General features: G+C 48.9%; 1 protein-coding gene across 3 annotated transcripts in view; it reads left to right on the top strand.

Moving 5' to 3' along the window:
• RPN2 (ribophorin II) overlaps positions 1 to 17915 on the top strand; it is a 54069-nt gene that overhangs the window by 13314 nt on the left and 22840 nt on the right. For all 3 annotated transcript variants that reach the window (XM_075528787.1, XM_075528786.1, XM_075528785.1), the window contains exons 3-9: positions 1791 to 1886; positions 2371 to 2546; positions 7581 to 7656; positions 8084 to 8218; positions 11020 to 11196; positions 12248 to 12366; positions 14070 to 14175. In XM_075528787.1, the coding sequence (XP_075384902.1) occupies positions 1791 to 1886; positions 2371 to 2546; positions 7581 to 7656; positions 8084 to 8218; positions 11020 to 11196; positions 12248 to 12366; positions 14070 to 14175 (885 nt within the window). The remainder of the gene's footprint in view (positions 1 to 1790; positions 1887 to 2370; positions 2547 to 7580; positions 7657 to 8083; positions 8219 to 11019; positions 11197 to 12247; positions 12367 to 14069; positions 14176 to 17915) is intronic.

The raw sequence follows: 17915 nt of genomic DNA, 5'->3' as shown, positions 1-17915 counted from the left end.
AGGAGCCAGGGTGATCGTGGCAGATGCTTAGTGAAAGGGGTTTGCTCTTTCTAGAGTTCAGAACAGTGGACAAGGTGTTCTACTCTGGTGGAGAGTTACAGTCTCAGAAAAACCCACAGGGCCAGTTCTACCCTGCCCTGTAGGGTCAGAGTCGACGCCATAGCAGTAAGAGGCTGAGTTTTCCCAATGTGGGCAGCACACCGCCCCCAGGAGTCCCTCGAACTTAGGGGAGGGAAGGGGGTAAAAATGAGGAGCTGATATTAAGGGCTCAAGTAGAAAGCAAATGTTTTGAGAATGATGATGGCTACAAATGTGCTTGACACAATGGATGGATGGATGGATTGTGGTGAGAATTGTACGAGCCCCCCAATAAAATGATTTTTTAGAAGAAACATGAACTTAGGGGGCAAAGGGAATTTACAGAGGTCTAAATACAAGCATGTACATTTGTAAATATATTTATAAATGAGGATGGGGAAATAGATCTATGTGCATATATTTATTATAGGTTTAGTATTAGGTAGCAGATGGACATTGGGTCTCTACTCAAGTACTCTCCTGGCATTCCTTGATGTCACCTTCCCTACACGGTCGCTTAAGACAAAGCGGGTGCACAAGCAAATGTGGTGAAGAAAGCTGATGGAGCCCGACTATCAAAAGATAATAGCATCTAGGGCAGGGGTCCTCAAACTTTTTAAACGGGGGGCCAGTTCACTGTCCCTCAGACCCATTGGAGGGCCGGACTATAGTTTAATAAAAACTATGAACAAATTCCTATGCATACTTCACATATCTTATTTTGAAGTAAAAAAACAAACAGCAAAAACACCTGGTGGACCAGATAAATATCCTCGGAGGGCCGCATGTGGCCCGCGGGCCATAGTCTGAGGATGCCTGCTCTGGGGTCTTAAAGGCCTGAAGGTGAACAAGCGGCCATCTAGCTCAGAAGCAACAAAGCCCACACGGAAGAAGCACACCAATCTGTGCTATCACAAGGTGTTGAAGAGATGAGATATCAGGAATCAAAGAACAAAAAAATCACATCATTGTGAATGAGGAGGAGAGAGGAGTGGAGACCCAAAGCCCATCTGTAGGCACTGGACATCCCCTTACAGAAGGATCTTGGGGAGGAGACAAGCCAGTCAGGGTGCAGGCTACCAACGATGAAACTTTCCTGGAGTTCCTAAATACCCCTCCCCGCCCCAGTATCATGATCCCAATTCTACCTACAAATCTGGTTAGACCAGAGGATGTGCACTGGTACAGATAGGAACTGGAATCCAGGATGGATGATCCCTTCAAGACCAGTGGTGAGAATGGCGATACTGGGAGGGTGGGGTAGCAAGGGGGAACTGATTACAAGGATCTACATGTGACCTCCTCCCTGGGGGACGGACAACAGAAAAGTGGGTGAAGGGAGACGGTGGACAGTGTTATGACAAAATAATGATATATAAATTATCAAGGGCTCATGAGGGAGGGGGAAAATGAGCTGATGCCAGGGGCTTACGCGGAGAGCAAATGTATTGAGAATGATGAGGGTAAAGAATGTACAAATGTCCTTTATGCAACTGATGTGTGTATGGACTGGACTGTGATAAGAGTTGTATGAGCCCCCAATAAAATGATTTTTAAAAACCCCACAAACTTAAAAATGACATCGTCAGTAGTTCAGACGTTAAGCCACTTTGATGACTTTGATTTTCACTCGCCACTCATTAAATGCCCCTGCTTTTCTCTTCCCAATCCATGCATGCATCCCTGCTTAATATTGGCTCTCCCCTCTTTAGAAAGCATGCACCTTCATTAAATCCAACCTGGACCCCAAACACGTGGATTCCCTCTTCTATGCCGCCCAGTCCAGCCAGGCCCTCTCAGGCTGCGAGGTGAGTACAGATCCTGTTAACTGAACTTTAACCTATAAAGCCGTTCTGAAAAGAGGGATCCCTGTCGAATCGTTCGTTTTGTTTTCCCGCCAAACCATTAAACTGCAGTAAGAATCCATGGTGGGGGTGAAGTTTCTGATCTTGTGATTTTTTTTTCCCTTCAGTCAAATGTGTTTCTCTCCTGACCTTTTGAAACCCTTACCTGAAGCTTTCCTGGGTTTAAGTGGCTTTTCCCACAGTTGTTACCTCTCACGGGAAGCTTTGGTTTCCTCTTCAGTTCCCCTGCCCGCGGGACGATGTTCGCAGTAAAGGAAGAGTCCCCACCCAACCCCCCGCCCCAGGTTTCTAGAAAGCCGTCTGGTGGCCATAGCAGTGCTTTGTCAGCGTCTCTTCTAGGGAACAGGCCTACGGGGTGGGGGGGGGGGCGGCTGTCCTGTGCTGACCAGCCCCTGCTCTAACTCCCCGTGTCTCCCAATCCATCTAGATCTCTATTTCAAATGAAACCAAAGACCTCCTCCTGGCGGCTGTCAGTGAAGACTCCTCGGTTAGCCAGATCTACCACGCGGTTGCAGCCCTGAGCGGCTTTGGCCTCCCCCTGGCGTCGCAGGAAGCACTCAGCGCCCTGACTGCTCGTCTCAGCAAGGAGGAAACTGTGCTGGCGTGAGTCACCACCCTTGGGTGCTTCTTGGCATTGTTTGTCTCTGTCCTCTTCTGAGAGGGTTCGTCCCTGGGTTCGACAAGTACCTCTGGGAGGCTCCTACGGGCACTGCAGACACAGGTATAGTGATGGCTGAGGCAGGCGAGGATCCCTGTCCTTGTGGCCCTTACACAGAGCAGCCCAAGCTGCTCAGGCAGGAGGCAGATCCCGAGTCAACGCATAAGCCCTGGCCTTTGGAGGTTGGTGTGGGTGCGGGAGCCACAGTGCCCATGGTGAGGCGTGGCTGGGCCAGCAAGATGTGGGCAGTGGTGGCTCGACCTCTCTGAGTGGCGAGTGACAGCATCTGCGGGGAGAGGAGAGCTGGGCATGCAGAGCCGGCCCAGACTCAACTCCGCAAAAGGCTGACGTGAGGAGAAAGGGACTCTGAGCCAGTTGGTGGCTTATGTACTTGTTGTTGCTTTTTTACATCGGGGCTCTGCGTTTACATTTCCCCATGTGTGCCCCCATTTCATTGCCACCCTAGAGAGGGGGTGCAGCGGACCTGGCGTCCTGCCTTGGTGGGTGCTCCGTGCCAGGGCCCCGGGAACCCTTCCCGGGAGCACTTAGAGGGCGTCCCGGGCTTTGGGCTGTGTTGCTAATAACCTAATTGCTTCTGCCTGTACCGTTCTTCAGCACAGTGCTCACCGGCATTCTGCCCCTGTCCCTCTGCCCAGTGCACAATCGCATGGTCAGCAATCCGTGGCAGTGGCCGCTCCCAGGGTTAGCACGGGTTGGGCCCTTGTGCCTCTTTGCTGTGGGCTCTACATTTTCTCCATCTTACTCCTCGTCCCTTGTGGCGGGATGTTAAAACCCCTGAACAGGACACAGAGTACGAGCAGGGGCGTTCATTTAGACAGACTTGGGTTCGAAAGCTAGCTCTGTGCCGTCTTTGCTCTGACCCTCTGAGCTGGGACCAGACATCTCGCCATCATGGAACTAAGTGAGAACTCAGTGGGATAACACACAGGTGAAGAGCCTAGCACGGTGCCTGGGTGTTGGTGGGCCGGCAACAAGGAGTGGGTCTTCTCTTCAAAGTGCTTCCTGGTGAGGTCCTTTTGTTAGGGACCAGGTGACTTCCTCTCTCATATTGCCATCGTTTTTCTATTAGGTTGTCAGCTTCTTTGTTTGCAAAGTTTATAGAGCTTGGCACATGGTAGAGAGTTCAAGTCCAGCTCCTTCTACTTACTCCCTCTATGAACAAGGGTGGGCATATTCCCCGCCCTCGTTTTTCATAGGCAATAGAGGGAAAAGGATGCTGGTCTCAGGTGTATAACTTGTGAAGCACAGACTTGGCAAAAGGAGCCCGAGTGGCACCATGGGTTAAGTGTTGGGCTGGTAACCTAGAGGCCAGCAGTTTGAGCCTACCAACTGCTCTGCCGGCAGAGGAGGAAGCTTTCTACTCCATTGAAAATGGACAGCTTCAGACTCCCTAGGGAGCAGGTCTGCTCTGGCCTGCAGGCTCACCTTGAGTCGAAATCCCCTTAACTGCATTGGGCTTGGTTTAGTTTATTTCCTTTTTTCTTCTCGGGAACTTTTTGAAGTCTCATCATATAATACAAAAGAAAACAAAAACAAAAGCCAAACTAACTGCCATTGAGTCTGCTCCGACTCACAGCAACCGTGTAAGATAGGGTTGGTACTGCCCCTGGGGGTTTCTGTGACTGTCACTCTGCAGGACTAGAAAGCTTCCTCTTCTCCTGAGGACCTGCCTGGTGGTTCTGAACTGCTGACTTTGCAGTTAGCGGCCCAGTGCACAGCCACTATTTTTCCCTGTTTGAAGAGTCTTAGGGGCACTGCCAAGTGAGTACTGGACTGCCTGTGGTTCAAGCCCAGCAACTGGAAGTTGCTCTGTACACACCAGCCTGTGTGATCGCGAGGTGCCGAAGGGATCAGTTATCAGGCATCAAAGAACAAAAAAATCACATCATTGTGTGCTCACCTCCCTGATACGATCGCTGAAGACAAATGTGGCGAAGAAAGCTGATGGTGCCTGGCTATCGAAAGAAGTAGTGTCTGGGGTCTTAAAGGCTTGAAAGTAATCAAGCAGCCATCTAGCTCAGAAGCAACAAAACCCATCTGGAAGAAGAACACCAGCCTGTGTGGTTACAAGGTGTCGAAGGGATCAGGTATCAGGCATCATCAAAACAAAAAATCTTATTATATATAGTGAATGAGGGGAGGAGTGTGGAGTGCAGACCCAAAGCCCATTTGTAGGCCACTGGACATGCCCTTACAGAAGGGTCACAGGGAGGAGAAGAGCCAGTCAGGGTGTGATGTAGCAATGATGTAACATACAACTTTCCTCTGGTTCCTAAATGCTTCCTCCTCCCCCACTATCATGATCCCAATTCTACCTTGCAAGTCTGGCTAGACCAGAGGATGTACACTGGTACAGATAGGAACTGGGAAACATAGAGAATCCAGGGTGGATGATCCCTTCAGGACCAATGGTGTGAGTGGCGATACTGGGAGAGGGTGGATTGGAAAGGAGGAACTGATTACTAGGATCTACATGGAACCTTCTCCCTGGGGGACGGACTATAGAAAAGTGGGTGAAGGGAGATGTCGGACAGTGCAAGATATGACAAAATGATAATTTATAAATTATCAAGGGTTCATGAGGGAGGGGAGGACAAGGAGGGAGGGGGAAAATGAGTTGATGCCAGGGGCTTAGGTGGAGAGCAAATGTTTTGAGAATGATGAGGGCAATAAATGTTCAAATGTGCTTTACACAATTGATGTATGTATGAATTGTGATAAGAGTTGTATGAGCCCCTAATAAAACAATTTAAAAAAAAAGAAAGTTGCTCTGTAAAGATGTCTGCTCCGTACAGATGGACGGCCTCGGAAACATGCCTTGGAATTGACTCAGTGACAGTGGGTTTGGGTTTTGGTGCAAATTAGGACTCTTCAAAGTAGACCCTCTGTATCTTCATGGACTTTTCCTAGGAAATCTGTGTTCATAAAGGTGTCCTAAATGGAAAACAAAGTATTTGTGAATCTCTGCTAAAGTCGCTATTGTGGCCTTCCATGCACCCATTTCTTTGAATACTGACACTGTTTCAGCAAGACAGGATCTGCCCCTCTGGTGATCCCAGGGGAAGAAATGGGTGGCTGGGGACTAAGTCATTAAAGCCAGACAAAACTGTCCTAGAGTGAAACCAACGTGATGCTCACGTGTCCCAGTGAGAACTTCCTCCTAGGTCACCGAGTAGCCCTTTTCTGAGCTCAGTGTTCATCACGGCAGGTGTTGGGGTTGGGTTTGTTTCTATCTTGTTTGGAAATACAGTTTCATTCTCTCAAGCACATTAGAACAACAGATATCCCCCAGGAGTCCTCGAATACTCAGGGGCTTCCCTCTCTGTGAATTGTGACGCCTCTGTTTTCCAACTTGTCATCTTAATGGAATTTAGTTTTCCATGGAGGGAAGCTAAATTGTTAAGACCGCGACCCGAGCAGACAGATGCTTGCTGTGCATTCCCCAGCACGTTGACGAGTTGAGCGCTGGTTTCACACCCAGCCGCCAGCCCTTGGGAGTTAGAGCACCCTGGGCGCGGGGGTTGGATCTCAGTTGGCTTAACCACCAGGGGGCCTCCATGTTCCGGAATCTTCCCAGAAAAACAGCACTTCTATTTCCCTTGTGACCTGCGTTCAGAGAATAGAGTCTAATTTTTAAAATTCAAATGTGTACATGCCTACCACATCCTACCTGTAAAAAGTTATTCTAACACACATGTACTCATCGGTCAAGGAAAATGCAAGTGTGCATTGCTTAACACCGAGATATGTTCAGTGAAATTGGGCACCAAGTGATTTGGACATTGTGGGAACGCTGTATTTAAACCTTGTTGTTGCCACTGCAGCTGCTTCTCAAGTGGCTGGCAGAGGCCAGAGTAACAGGTGGCACCAGAACCGTGTCCTTGTCCTCATCTGCCTGAATGCCATCATGGCCCACGGCTGCAGGGGTCTTGGTGTGGGATCCTGAAAGTCATTAGAGGATATTAATAAACAAAGAGAGCTGGTTTCCCTTAAAAACAAAAAACTTCATGAGACCACAAGGCTTCTGTGTGGCCGGTGTGTGTGGTGGTCCAACATTGGCAAACAGGAGTTTATGACCAATTCGAATAGTGGAAACTCAAAGGCCGATCACCTGGAGATGCCACTAGTCACCGACATCAAGGCGTTCCCAGCCTGTGTGGTTGTTGGTAAGAGGTCTGGACAGATGCCTGCACTGTACTCTATTAAAGTAAAGATGGCTTGGAGAAGAGTTATCCTTTGAGGAGTATTGCCCTGGGCACTCTCGCTGTTTAATAATGTATTGTTTGAGTTCTGGACAAAGACTGACTTTGATAATGGGAAGAAAGTGAGAACTGAAGAATAGACTTGGGTTTGGGGCCAACTCCTCCCTTACTCTGAATGAATGCCTGCAGGGTGAGTGGCCCGGCTCCCCGGGATGCTGACGTCACCCGTGTGAGAGACATCAGGATGCTTTCTGTGCAGAGGGTATCTTCTGGTTCCTGAACAATTGCCCCTGATACCATGTGATAGCTTCCTGTTTTGCTGGCAAATGTAGATTCCACGTGTCTTTGGCCCAGGGCTAGGAAAAGTAGAAACGTACCTGCACTGGGTCTTGTAAAGTAGAGGAGATGACAGATAAACATTGGTCGAATTGGAGCCTGTTCTCCTTCAGAGCGTATGTCTCCTAACCCTTATTACTCGATAGCCATAGCGTCCTGTATGTGGTGAGCCTAGGTCCCCTCCCTGGGGACTTTCTGCTGCTTCTCTGGCCAGCTTGCCTTCTCTGACTGCCATGATCGCCTCCAGTCTTTGTCACATCTTTCCCAACTAGCTTGCAAATAAGCCCCTGAAGGGCTGAGGCTGCCTTGAACTTTCAGAGAACAAGAGCAGGATATTTGAGAAGGTTCCCCGGGAACGGGAAGGGTGAGTGGTTGAAGAGGGACTTCTCAGTCATTGGAATTCTCCTGTTTACCTTCCAGAACTGTCCAGGCGCTGCAGACTGCTTCCCACTTGTCCCAGCAGGCTGACCTGAGGAGCATCATCGAGGAGATTGAGGTGGGATTTGCGTTTGGCAAATGGGTTTCCCAGCTCCTGCCTCTGAAACCCTGTAGATAGACATGTGTGATTTATTAGGACGGATCCACAGCCCACGTAGGTTTCTTTGTTGCATCTATTGGACATGCTTTGTAGGTTGCCCTCAAATTGATGGTCAGACACTCGCCTCCTGGGTGCCCCCAACATTCTGCCCAGAACAGCTAGTGCCTCCAGTACCGAAACTCCTGGGCTGCAGAGGCGTCCTCCTGGAGCTATGGAATAGATGGCTCTTGAAATAGCTGTGTGATACACTTTCTTCTCTGGAACTAGGGAGTCTGGTAAAAGCGTGAGAGACTACTCACAAGGCAGTGTATGTGCTGGGATGCAGTGGTGCACGGTCTCGCTTCTGTGTCACACTGGACTTTCCCCTTCCCTTTTGTCGTGACAGGACCTCGTCGCTCGCTTGGATGAACTGGGGGGCGTGTACCTCCAATTTGAAGAAGGCCTGGAAACCACGGCGTTATTTGTGGCTGCCACCTACAAGCTCATGGACCACGTGGGGACCGAGCCATCCATGAAGGAGGTGCCTGCCTAACAGCCCTCGGTTCTTAGCCCCCATCATCGGTTAAAAACAGCTTTTGTCCAGGGCGGTCTGTACCATTAGTCTTGGAGTGTGGTCACCCAGTGTCTTGGGGTGGGCCTTGAGAATGCAAACTCAGACAGTTGTGGAGAACCTGGTGTTCAGTGGGGCTGACATGGAAACAAAATGTGGCACTTGCCGTACGAGGGCTACCTGCTGGTCAGGAGACCGCGGCCAGAAGGGCAAGCGAATTCCCCGCCCTCTCCCCCTTTCTTCCTGACATCCCTGCTTGCCCGCCTGCCTCTTGAGTGCTTCCCCTTTGGTGGCCCTTGCAAATCCTCTTTCATGAGACGTGCCCGTTCCCCCATGCCACCCTTGTCCTCAGCAGTGGCTAATCTCTGCTGATTGACATAGTTCATTGGGGAGCATGTGTGTCTACCAGACACCCGCTAATAGTCCCTGCTTCTATTTCTCCCAAGAAGAGCTTGTTAACCTGAAAGAACCTTCCGTCAGTGTGTGTGGGAAGCCTTTCTGAGTAGGGCCTTCTTTGTGCCCCTGCTCCATGAGAAGGACTCCAAGCCACGGTCTGACACACTCAAAACATGAGCCGCTATTGTTCTGATCTCCCAAGGCGAGACCTGGCTTTGCCATTAGAACCGTTATGTCTTCCACGCGTTCAGTTCTCTGCAGAATTTCTGTAAGTCCGTGGCAAATATCTGCCGTGGTCATTTGAATTGGTCTGTGTTCTCCGGGAGACTTAAGCTAACAATGTGCCCCCATAGTTAGGTTCCTCAGGCACTGTCTCTTCCATCTCCAGGGGCTCTGGTTGTGGAGTGGGTTAGATGTTGGACTGCTAGCCTCCAGGTTGGTGGTTCAAGCCTATTGGTTTCTCTAAGGAGAAGGGCGAGGCTGCCCTGTCAGGCTTTACAGTCTGGGAAAGCCTGCGGACGGAGTAGTTTGATTCTGCCCTCGGATTGAGGGTTCTCAAGGACTCCGGATGGACACGATGGCAGCGAAAGCACAAGAACGTGGCTCTTAGGGGAGCAGTCATCTAGGGGTGTCGTTGCACGTAGTGAAGCAGGTGAATTGACAGTGTTGTACACATCCAACTCACACTTTTGTGTGCTTAATTGCCAAGCTTCCACGAAGCAGCTCTTTGGCTGGGGTAATTTTGCTGTCACTGCTCTTGATGGAGCAGTTCCAGTGAACAGTTACCCATCTTAACATGTCAACAACCTAGTAACGGGAAGATGTAATTGGTACCATTAGAGAGAATTATTTCACGTCCCCTGTGAATAACACTGTCAGGAGCAGGGAGCTCTTTTGTTAGGTGGTAGATTTTAACAAAACAAATCTGATGGGAGTGGAAAATGTTTCCTCTAAAGTACCCTCCAGAATTTTAATAATGTCCTCTTAGGGTCCCCCCCCTTTTTTTTTTAATGTTTTTAATTTTCTTCTCTCAGTAGCCCATTAGTTCTTAACGAGAGTTATTTTCATTTCTTTTGGGGCATATGATGTAGTTCATAAATGTAAACTTAGCCCCCTTGTACTGTGCGAAGGTAGGCTGGGCAGGGGGCAGGGTGGACGGAAGAGTGCGGGTGGTCTAACTGGGAGGAGGATTTGAAGGGAACTAGGGAAGAGAGTGTATTTCGGTGTGGAAGGACTTTGGGCACTAACAGACCTACATTTCAAGTTTACTATTTTTCTCTTTCCTTTTCTTTTCTGGTAGAACTTCGACAAGTGACTTAACTGCCGTAGTTTCTCACTTGGAAAAGAAACAGTACCTGCCTTTCATGGTTGTGTTGGGCGTTGGAGTTACAGCTAGAGAGCACTAGCACAGTGCTTGGCACACACAGGCGTTTTACAAATGGTTACTTGTAAGGGCATTTTACACTCTGCTTTCCCAGCTTCATGCAGGAGAAAGACGCGGCTCTCTCCTCCCAGGAAGAGTGACAGCCTCAGAAATTCACAGGGGCAGTTCCACCCTGTCCTGTCGGGTCCTTCTGAGTCGGCATCGACTCTCTGGTAGTGAGTTTGCGGTTTGCTTTTTATCCAGTGATCCCTTCAAGAGACTAGGATTCTGCTAGTGTACCGTATATACTCATGTATAAGTGTATTTTTAATATAGTGTTTGTGGTAAAATTAGGTGCCTCCGCTGATATTTGGGTCGGCTTATACTTGACTATATATGGTACCTTATATGCTTCTCCCTCTCAACAACCAAACTCCCTGCTCACGAGTCAAGTCAAGTCGGACAGAGTAGAACTGCCCCCGGGAGTCTCCACGGCCATAGCTCTTCAGGGGAGCAGAAAGCCGCCTCTTGCTCCCCGAGTCTGCCATCTGCCATCTGCCGGCAGCCAGCCCCGAAACCCGCTGCGCACCCAGGGCCCCGACCGTCTACAGGTGTGCTTGGTAGGGGTAGTCAACTTCGCAGTTGGTGCTGCTTGTCTGTTTTAACGTCAGCCTCATTGGTTCACGTCTCCCTGGGTTGGACTAATCATTAAGCTTTGAACTTCCTTCTTGGCCAATTTCTCTTTGAAAAAGTTGCCTTACCTCAGTAGCAGTCTGGACGGCAGTGCCCTGTGTGTGCTTGGCAACCCTTGAGTAAAGCCTGCAGAGGGCCCCGCCACCACACCCGCTTTGCCACGTCCAGGCGGCCCGCGCGGCCCGCCCCTCGGCGCTGTGCATTCGGGACAGAAGCCGGGAGACCTGGATAGGGGATGGCTCGAGTCAGGTGGGGAGGAGCAGGTCTCGCCCCTGGCCCTGCCGGAGAAAGACGGGGCTGCCGTCTCCTTTTCTTTCAGGATCAGGTCATCCAGCTGATGAACACCATCTTCAGTAAGAAGAACTTTGAGTCGCTCTCGGAAGCCTTCAGCGTGGCCGTGGCCGCCGCAGCGCTCTCCCAGAATCGCTTCCATGTGCCCGTGGTGGTGGTGCCCGAGGGTGCGCCTTCCAGCACTCGAGAACAGGCCATCCTGCGGGTATGCCACGCGATGCCCCCTGCCGCCGGTGCACACTCCGGGGGATGGGAAGAGGGACGCATCGCGCCATTGCCGCCCCTTGAGGCCTTGCCCATCCAGCCTAGACCAGAAGTCGAGGGGCTCTGGTCCTCGTAGCTGGTGGAACTAGCATGCATTGGGCCTCCCCACGCCCTGTGCTGACAGCCTCTCTGTTCCGTCATCACCGGTCCTTCCTCTCGGCAGGAAACACACTGCTTTTTGTGTTAACTCTTCAAACGTGCAGAGGTATAAGTCTTGAGTACCTGCGGGTCTTTCATCTCAAATGAGGCATTTGCTTGTTATTTAGAAGCAATGAGCAGGCCTTCAGGAGAAACTGGCCTTTCCCTTAATGTCGAAATGTTGGGGTTCCAGATAAACCAGGGCCATCTGTCCAGGGCTGTCTTCTGTGGTGGCACTCTTGGGGACGTGTCCCTGTGTGCCTCACACCACTGAACAGAGATAGGGCTGGACGCAACCTCGTGAACACAGTTCAAGTGGGAATAGGGCCAAGTGGAAAGAGTCGCTGGCTTTTGTTGCTTAAATTTGGAAAATAGAGGCCATGCCGTCTAGCAGGCATGGTTGATGTGAGGGTACGTGAAGCGCTCATGCATGTTATGGTAGTGGTAGTCATTGTTAGCTTTCATAGTAGTTATTAATGCTGCACACGGTCCCTCCATCTTCCTATTGCCAGAACCTTCCCAAAATACTTTTCTTGCTAACAATACTAATATGTATACGTATATATATTTAAGATTCTTTAGTGTAGAGAGACCAAGGGACTCAGAAAGAAGTCACTCTTTGTTTCCCTGGGTGCCGTTGCCTCATTTGAACACTGAGATGACCCCATCTTGAACTGTCAGCCTGGGCCTGATGGCGTTTCTCCCGTTAGCTGATTGCCGGCGGGAGCAGGGCAGAGGTCAGGGACGGTTTCCTGAGGTGCGACGTTTCGGCAGCACTCGCTCCCGCTGGAAAAAGCACCATAAACACAGCCCTCGGCCTTTGTTGTGACGGGTCACTTTCTGTTTCTGTGCAGCTGCAAGTCACCGATGTCCTGTCCCAGCCGTTGCCTCAGGCCACCGTCAAATTGGAGCATGCGAAGTCTGTGGCTTCCAGGGCCACTGTCCTGCAGAAGACGCCTTTCGCCCCTGTGGGGTGAGTCCGCAGTGGGTTAGTGCATGGGGCAAACGTGGCTTTGGAGCACTAGCCTGCAGCCAGTGTAACCCCGGTGCATGTGGTTATTAACCAAGAACATAAAACCAAATGTACCACAGCACTGGGTAAGTTTATTTCACTTACTGGTACCAAAATTCTGTCCTTGTAAGAAAGGAATGTTTGAAGCAAACAATGTTTTACTTTGGTTTTACTGCTTCCTGTTGCCTCTGTTTTGTTTTTGTTTTTTTTGCCTCTGTCTTAACATAGGATATAAACAGCTAATTTAAGATTCAATATTTCTTTTTCTTGCTTATATATTAGTAATATATCCTCATTAAGGGAAAATACAGAAAAGCACAAAGAAGAAAATAAATCATCCGTAATTTAGCTACCAAGAAATAACTATTATTAAAATTTTTTTGTAGGAATATAAATATTTTAATTGAGTTTGGATTTTTTTAATGTGATTATCGATTTTACTTGAACAACCGGTTTTTAGAGACTATGAAATAGCATTTACACTAGAAAATAAATAAGGACCATTCATTAAAGTTCACATGGCAACAGAAGTTATACAAGTTTGACTCTCTAACCAACTTCAACTTTATTCCAGAGTTTGGATTTTTATCTGTAAAAGTGTGCCTTGAACATTTCCCCATGGGATTGAATATTATTCTACAACTTTATATTTAGTGGCTACATATTATGCATTTTTTTAAAAAATAGAGGTTAACTTTTGTGTGAAACTTGGCTAAGTGTTACTACATTAATAAGCTGGTCCCTGTGCATCAGAAGTTCTGGCTTTCAGAGAGAATACATTTATTAGTCAGTCATGAGTATATAGAGGTGATAGGTGAATTCTTATTTATTTATTTTTGATAAATGAAATTCAAAAGCAAAAATCTTTTAAGAATAGTTAGTGGGATGCTATAAAGATGATCTTGGTATTTTGTTTGGTAATTAAACCCAAATAAACCAAACTCAATGCTCTTGGGTCAATTCTGATGCATGGTGGAACTGCCCCATCCGTTTCTAAGACTGTAACGCTTTATGGGAGAAGAAAGCCTCGTCTTTCTCCCAGGGAGCCTCGGATCGTTTCCAACTGCTGCCCTTGCAGATCACAACCCAGTGCAGAACCACTGTGCCATCAGTGCCCCTGTTAGGTAGTTAGCATTATGAATTCATGACCTCTTCTTCCATTTTACAATAAAAATTATGGATATGTTTATATGAGTAAGATTGGTCCTTTTAAAGAAATTTACAAAACACAGCAAGCAGAAATAATACAACAAAATTACTTATAGTTCTGCTACCCTGCAGCAACCACTTGGAAGATTTTGGAGTGTTTTTTTTTCTTCTTCTGTGTGAGCATGTATGTGTCTTTTTATGAAGCGTAATGGGGACCCTGCTCTGTATACGTCACCTGCAGCCTGCTTTGCCGTTAATTGTGGGAGGCTGTGTGGAGGTGGGGATCTAGGAGGGGCAGGGGCTGGGGCACAAAAAGATGACCTGGGGCATTGGAAAGGGAGGTCACTGTAAGTAGATTACAATGTGGAGAAAACGCAAAACTGATTGAGCAGACCGGTGACCCAGGCGGAGTGGAAAGTGAAGGAGAAAGAGGTGTCACTTGGGGCCATCAAGGAGCCTCGTGTTCGTGACGCTCCTCCGTGAGTCCGTGCTAATCTCGCTGCCGTTCCTCACAGCGATGGGTTTGAACTAAACTTCGTGAATGTCAAGCTGCCCAGTGGTTACTATGACTTCTCCGTCAGAGTCGAGGGGGACGCCCGCTACATTGCGAACGCCGTGGAGGTAGGTGCGCTTCCCGTCATCCCCATTGCCATGCAGGTAGAAACACGGGAATGACCACAGGCCTAGTGCATGTCTAGCAGTCCTGGTCCAGGACGATGGTTTTACTTTTACATTCAGTGAGGGAGGAGTATGAACTCTGCTCCGACCGACTTAGCCAAGACTGTTTCCTTTTACTTCCTTTAATTTAGTATTGTTTGTTTTTAATAATTTTATTAGGGTCTCATATAACTCCTATCACAATCCATACATACATCATTTGTGTAAAGCACATTTGTACATTCATTGCTCTCATCATTCTCAAAGCATTTGCTCTCCACTTAAGCCCCTGGCATCAGAGTATTAATCGTTTTATAAGAAGTTTAGGGACTAGAAAAGGCAAGTCTGGCAAGGCCGACCTATCAGTAAAGTGTGTCATGTGGTAGTCCATAGTAGGTTTTTAAAAGGCGCTTTGTGCTAATTGGGTGAAGCAAGATGGCAAGTGGCACACAACCTTATAAAAAAGGTCGTCTGGGTAGAGACCAAGCGAAAATAGGCTCTTTCACGAGGAATTGTGTTTCAGATGGTTCGCTGACTCCAGTTGGGTTCATCATCCCTGTAGAGGTGAGCACGGAGAACCGCGCCTCGTTTCTCTGTTGCTTGGTGGGAATGAAGGCTGCACATTAGCGGTTTCCCAATAATCCACATTTACCCCGCAGGCCCCACAGCTACCGTGTTAGCGCTTCGCCTTGTGGATAGGAGTTTACTGGAGATGAACACCAGTCCCCTGCTTCCCGAAGCCACGATGGGATATGGTTTAACCTTTCTTACTCGGCATCACGGGCATCAGGATGGCCCTTTTATTGAAGGCCCGTTGCTTGGGGTCCCAGTTTTAGTCCTGTTTACGTTACGTTAGTATTGACAGCAACCCTGAGCGCGGGTGGAGTTAGCCTCACCTCAGTGATGAGGCTCAGAGGGCCAGAGTGACTCAGCCCCTCGCCTGTGAGTGCGCACACCAGCTTGAGGAGGGTGCCCTGGTGCAGAGCAGCTGGGCCCTTCCTGGCATCGTGCTCACCTTCCTCATCCCCCACCACAGCCACTATGTCTCAGCGTTGCTGCTGCCCTGTCTAAACTGGGTCTGCTTCACGAGGCTGCCGGCCAGGCCATTGGAGTGGCCCTGTGTCCCTCTCCTGAAAGAATAAACAATCCCTTCATTATCAGAGACCCTTTTCCACCTTTGTTTTCTTAACTAGAAAAATCATTTCTATTTTTATTTTGAAGTGGTTCTGTCCTAAAATGGCAGACAGAGTGCAGATTTCCCATGTACGCTTCGTCTGGCCTCCCCAGATGTTAATTCCATGTGTGACTATGATGAAATCACCAAACCAGGAAGCTTGCATTGTTACGATACTATCGACTCATCTATAGACCTGCATCCCAAATTCCCCACTTATCTCCTGGGGCTCTTGAGGCTCCTGGGTCACATGTTCCTCCTAAGGTGGTCCCGCCCTTTTGGTCTCTTCTTACTTAAGGAGAGTCTCCACCTTCCATGGTCTTGAGGCTTTTGAGAAGTACTGGCTTGCTGCTTTATAGAATGCCCTTCAGGTTGAGTTGGTCAGATATTTGGACCAAAACTCTCCAAAAGTGAGGTGGGGCCCTTGGGGTATCATACCAGGAAGGAAGTGCAGGATGCAACGGGTGCTGTGAGCCTTGATCTCTTGCCGACAGTGGAGCCTGCCAGTTCTCTGCAGTCAAGTTCCTGCTTTTCCACTTTGGGGGAGGGCCCTGACACTCCGCATTAACGGCCTGTACCCCTTACTGGGGCGTTCACCAAAGTGTGATCATTTCCCTCTCTTTCCCGCCTTCCTTCTGCATCCACTGGTGGCAAGCTGCTGTCAGAAGCAGCTTTTCCTTCTCCACCGCCTGTTTTTATTTGACATTCCTTGTCACAGTGTGCCTTCCTGGCTCTCCATGTTGTTCACATTACCCCAGATTTGGCCCCTGGGAAGTTCCTGAAGTTGGTTCCTGTGGCCACCGTTCTCTAAAGACAGAGTAGGCAGCTAGACAGTTTGACCTTTCCAAAAGTGGGGCATTGCTCAACCCAGGTGGATCAAACACCTAGGTGGAAAATAGATGACATGTTGACAGGAAGGAGGCCATTTTCTTGCCTCTCGTGTCTCTGCTTCGTGTCTGACCTTTTGGGGTATGAGATGTCTGAGCAGCACAAAATCTCACTAAAAAAACCTGAACAGAAGCTAGTGTGGTGGATACCTTGAACCTTTAAACTTCAGATGCTTTCTAAGCTGGCAGTTCCCCCACCACCACCCCTGAAACCTGGTTTTCCCTCTACCTTTCCTATCTTGATAATAGTATACCACGCTAAGCGTCAAGCGCATAGCTCCTGGTTGTTCTTCACCCCTTTCTTTGCTTTCTCTTCTGACCATTCTCCCACGTGCTGCCTCTTTTCCCTCCGCAGGGCTCAGTGTGCGTTTGCTTTTCTGCCCCGGTGTTTCTCCGTGATGGTGGTCTCTGACTGGTGTCATTCCCACTGTCTGCATTGCTGCCCCTCTGAGTGCCTTTAGGGTGATGTCATCACATTGTTCCTCTGCGGGCTCCCCGTTGCCAGAGAGTTTGACTCTGAGAAACTGGCAAACTTGTTCAAGGCAGCAGCAGCCCAATTACCCTCCCACCAGCACCGAATGGCTCAGCTTGAGCTGCCCCGCCAGCCGTTCCCTGGAAGAAAGAGGGAGCTGTCCGCGTCTGTCAGGATTTGTTACTCGATGCTGTCTCTTTGATTCTGACTCAGAGCATGGCCTGGTGCACTCCGTTCTCACAGGTGCTGAGCGAGTGGTTCCGCTCTGTCTTAGGAGGTCGCTGTGTGTCAGAATTGACCGCCCAGCGGGGTTAGCCAGGCAGGAGAGTCCCCGTTCCCCTCTGCAGCAGCACTTAGTGTCACGCCCGGAAGCAGTCTCATGGTAGCGGTTTGTGTTTCCATGATGACTGATGGCGATCCCCTTTTATGTGTTTTTGGTCATTGTGTATCTTTGGGGACATGTCTGTTCAGGTCCTCATTGGCCAATCTCTAAATGGAATTATTATTTGGCTTTTTAAAAAAAAATTATTTGTCTTTTTCTTGGATTGATTTGTAAGACTTCTTTATATGGGAGAGCTTTAGCATTTATTTTAATAATGACTGAAAAGATAGGCAACATCTCCCCAAACGTTCTGAAGCCCCTTCGGACGTTCTGGCTACAAACCGCTTATCAAACACTTGGTCTGCAAATCGTTCCTTGGCGGCGTCCCTTGAAGCACCAGCGTTGGCTTTGTGCATTTCCATTTAGTCTCTCCCTCAGGCGGCTGGCGCGCTAGGCATCCCACCTAGGACACCGTGGGCTGACGGAAAGTTGTGACGACTTACCCCTGTGTTCTTTTGAAGACTTTTATAGTTTTAGCTTTTACATTTAGGACTTGGTTTGAGTTGGGTTTTTTATGTGATCTCCATTAGGGGGTCCAGCTTCTTGTTGGATGTGAGTATCCAGGCGTCCCCTCGCCATTTTTGGAAACAATTTGTTAGTTCCCAGATCAAATGGTCTTGGCACCCTTTCCAGAGTTGACCTTAGAGGAAAGGGTTTATTTCTGGAGCACAGTTTGCTTCCGTTGATCTGCATTTCGGTCTTTATGCCAGCACTACCCAGTCTTGGTAACTCGGAACAGCTAGGCTCTTTGTAACATCAAGTCTCCTGTTTGTCCAAGTGTTTTTCCTG

Source organism: Tenrec ecaudatus, chromosome 12 (genome assembly GCF_050624435.1).
Source record: "Tenrec ecaudatus isolate mTenEca1 chromosome 12, mTenEca1.hap1, whole genome shotgun sequence".
Lineage (NCBI taxonomy): Eukaryota > Metazoa > Chordata > Mammalia > Afrosoricida > Tenrecidae > Tenrec > Tenrec ecaudatus.
The sequence above is the reverse complement of the archived record's forward strand: the minus strand, read 5'-3'. Positions and strand labels throughout refer to the sequence as shown.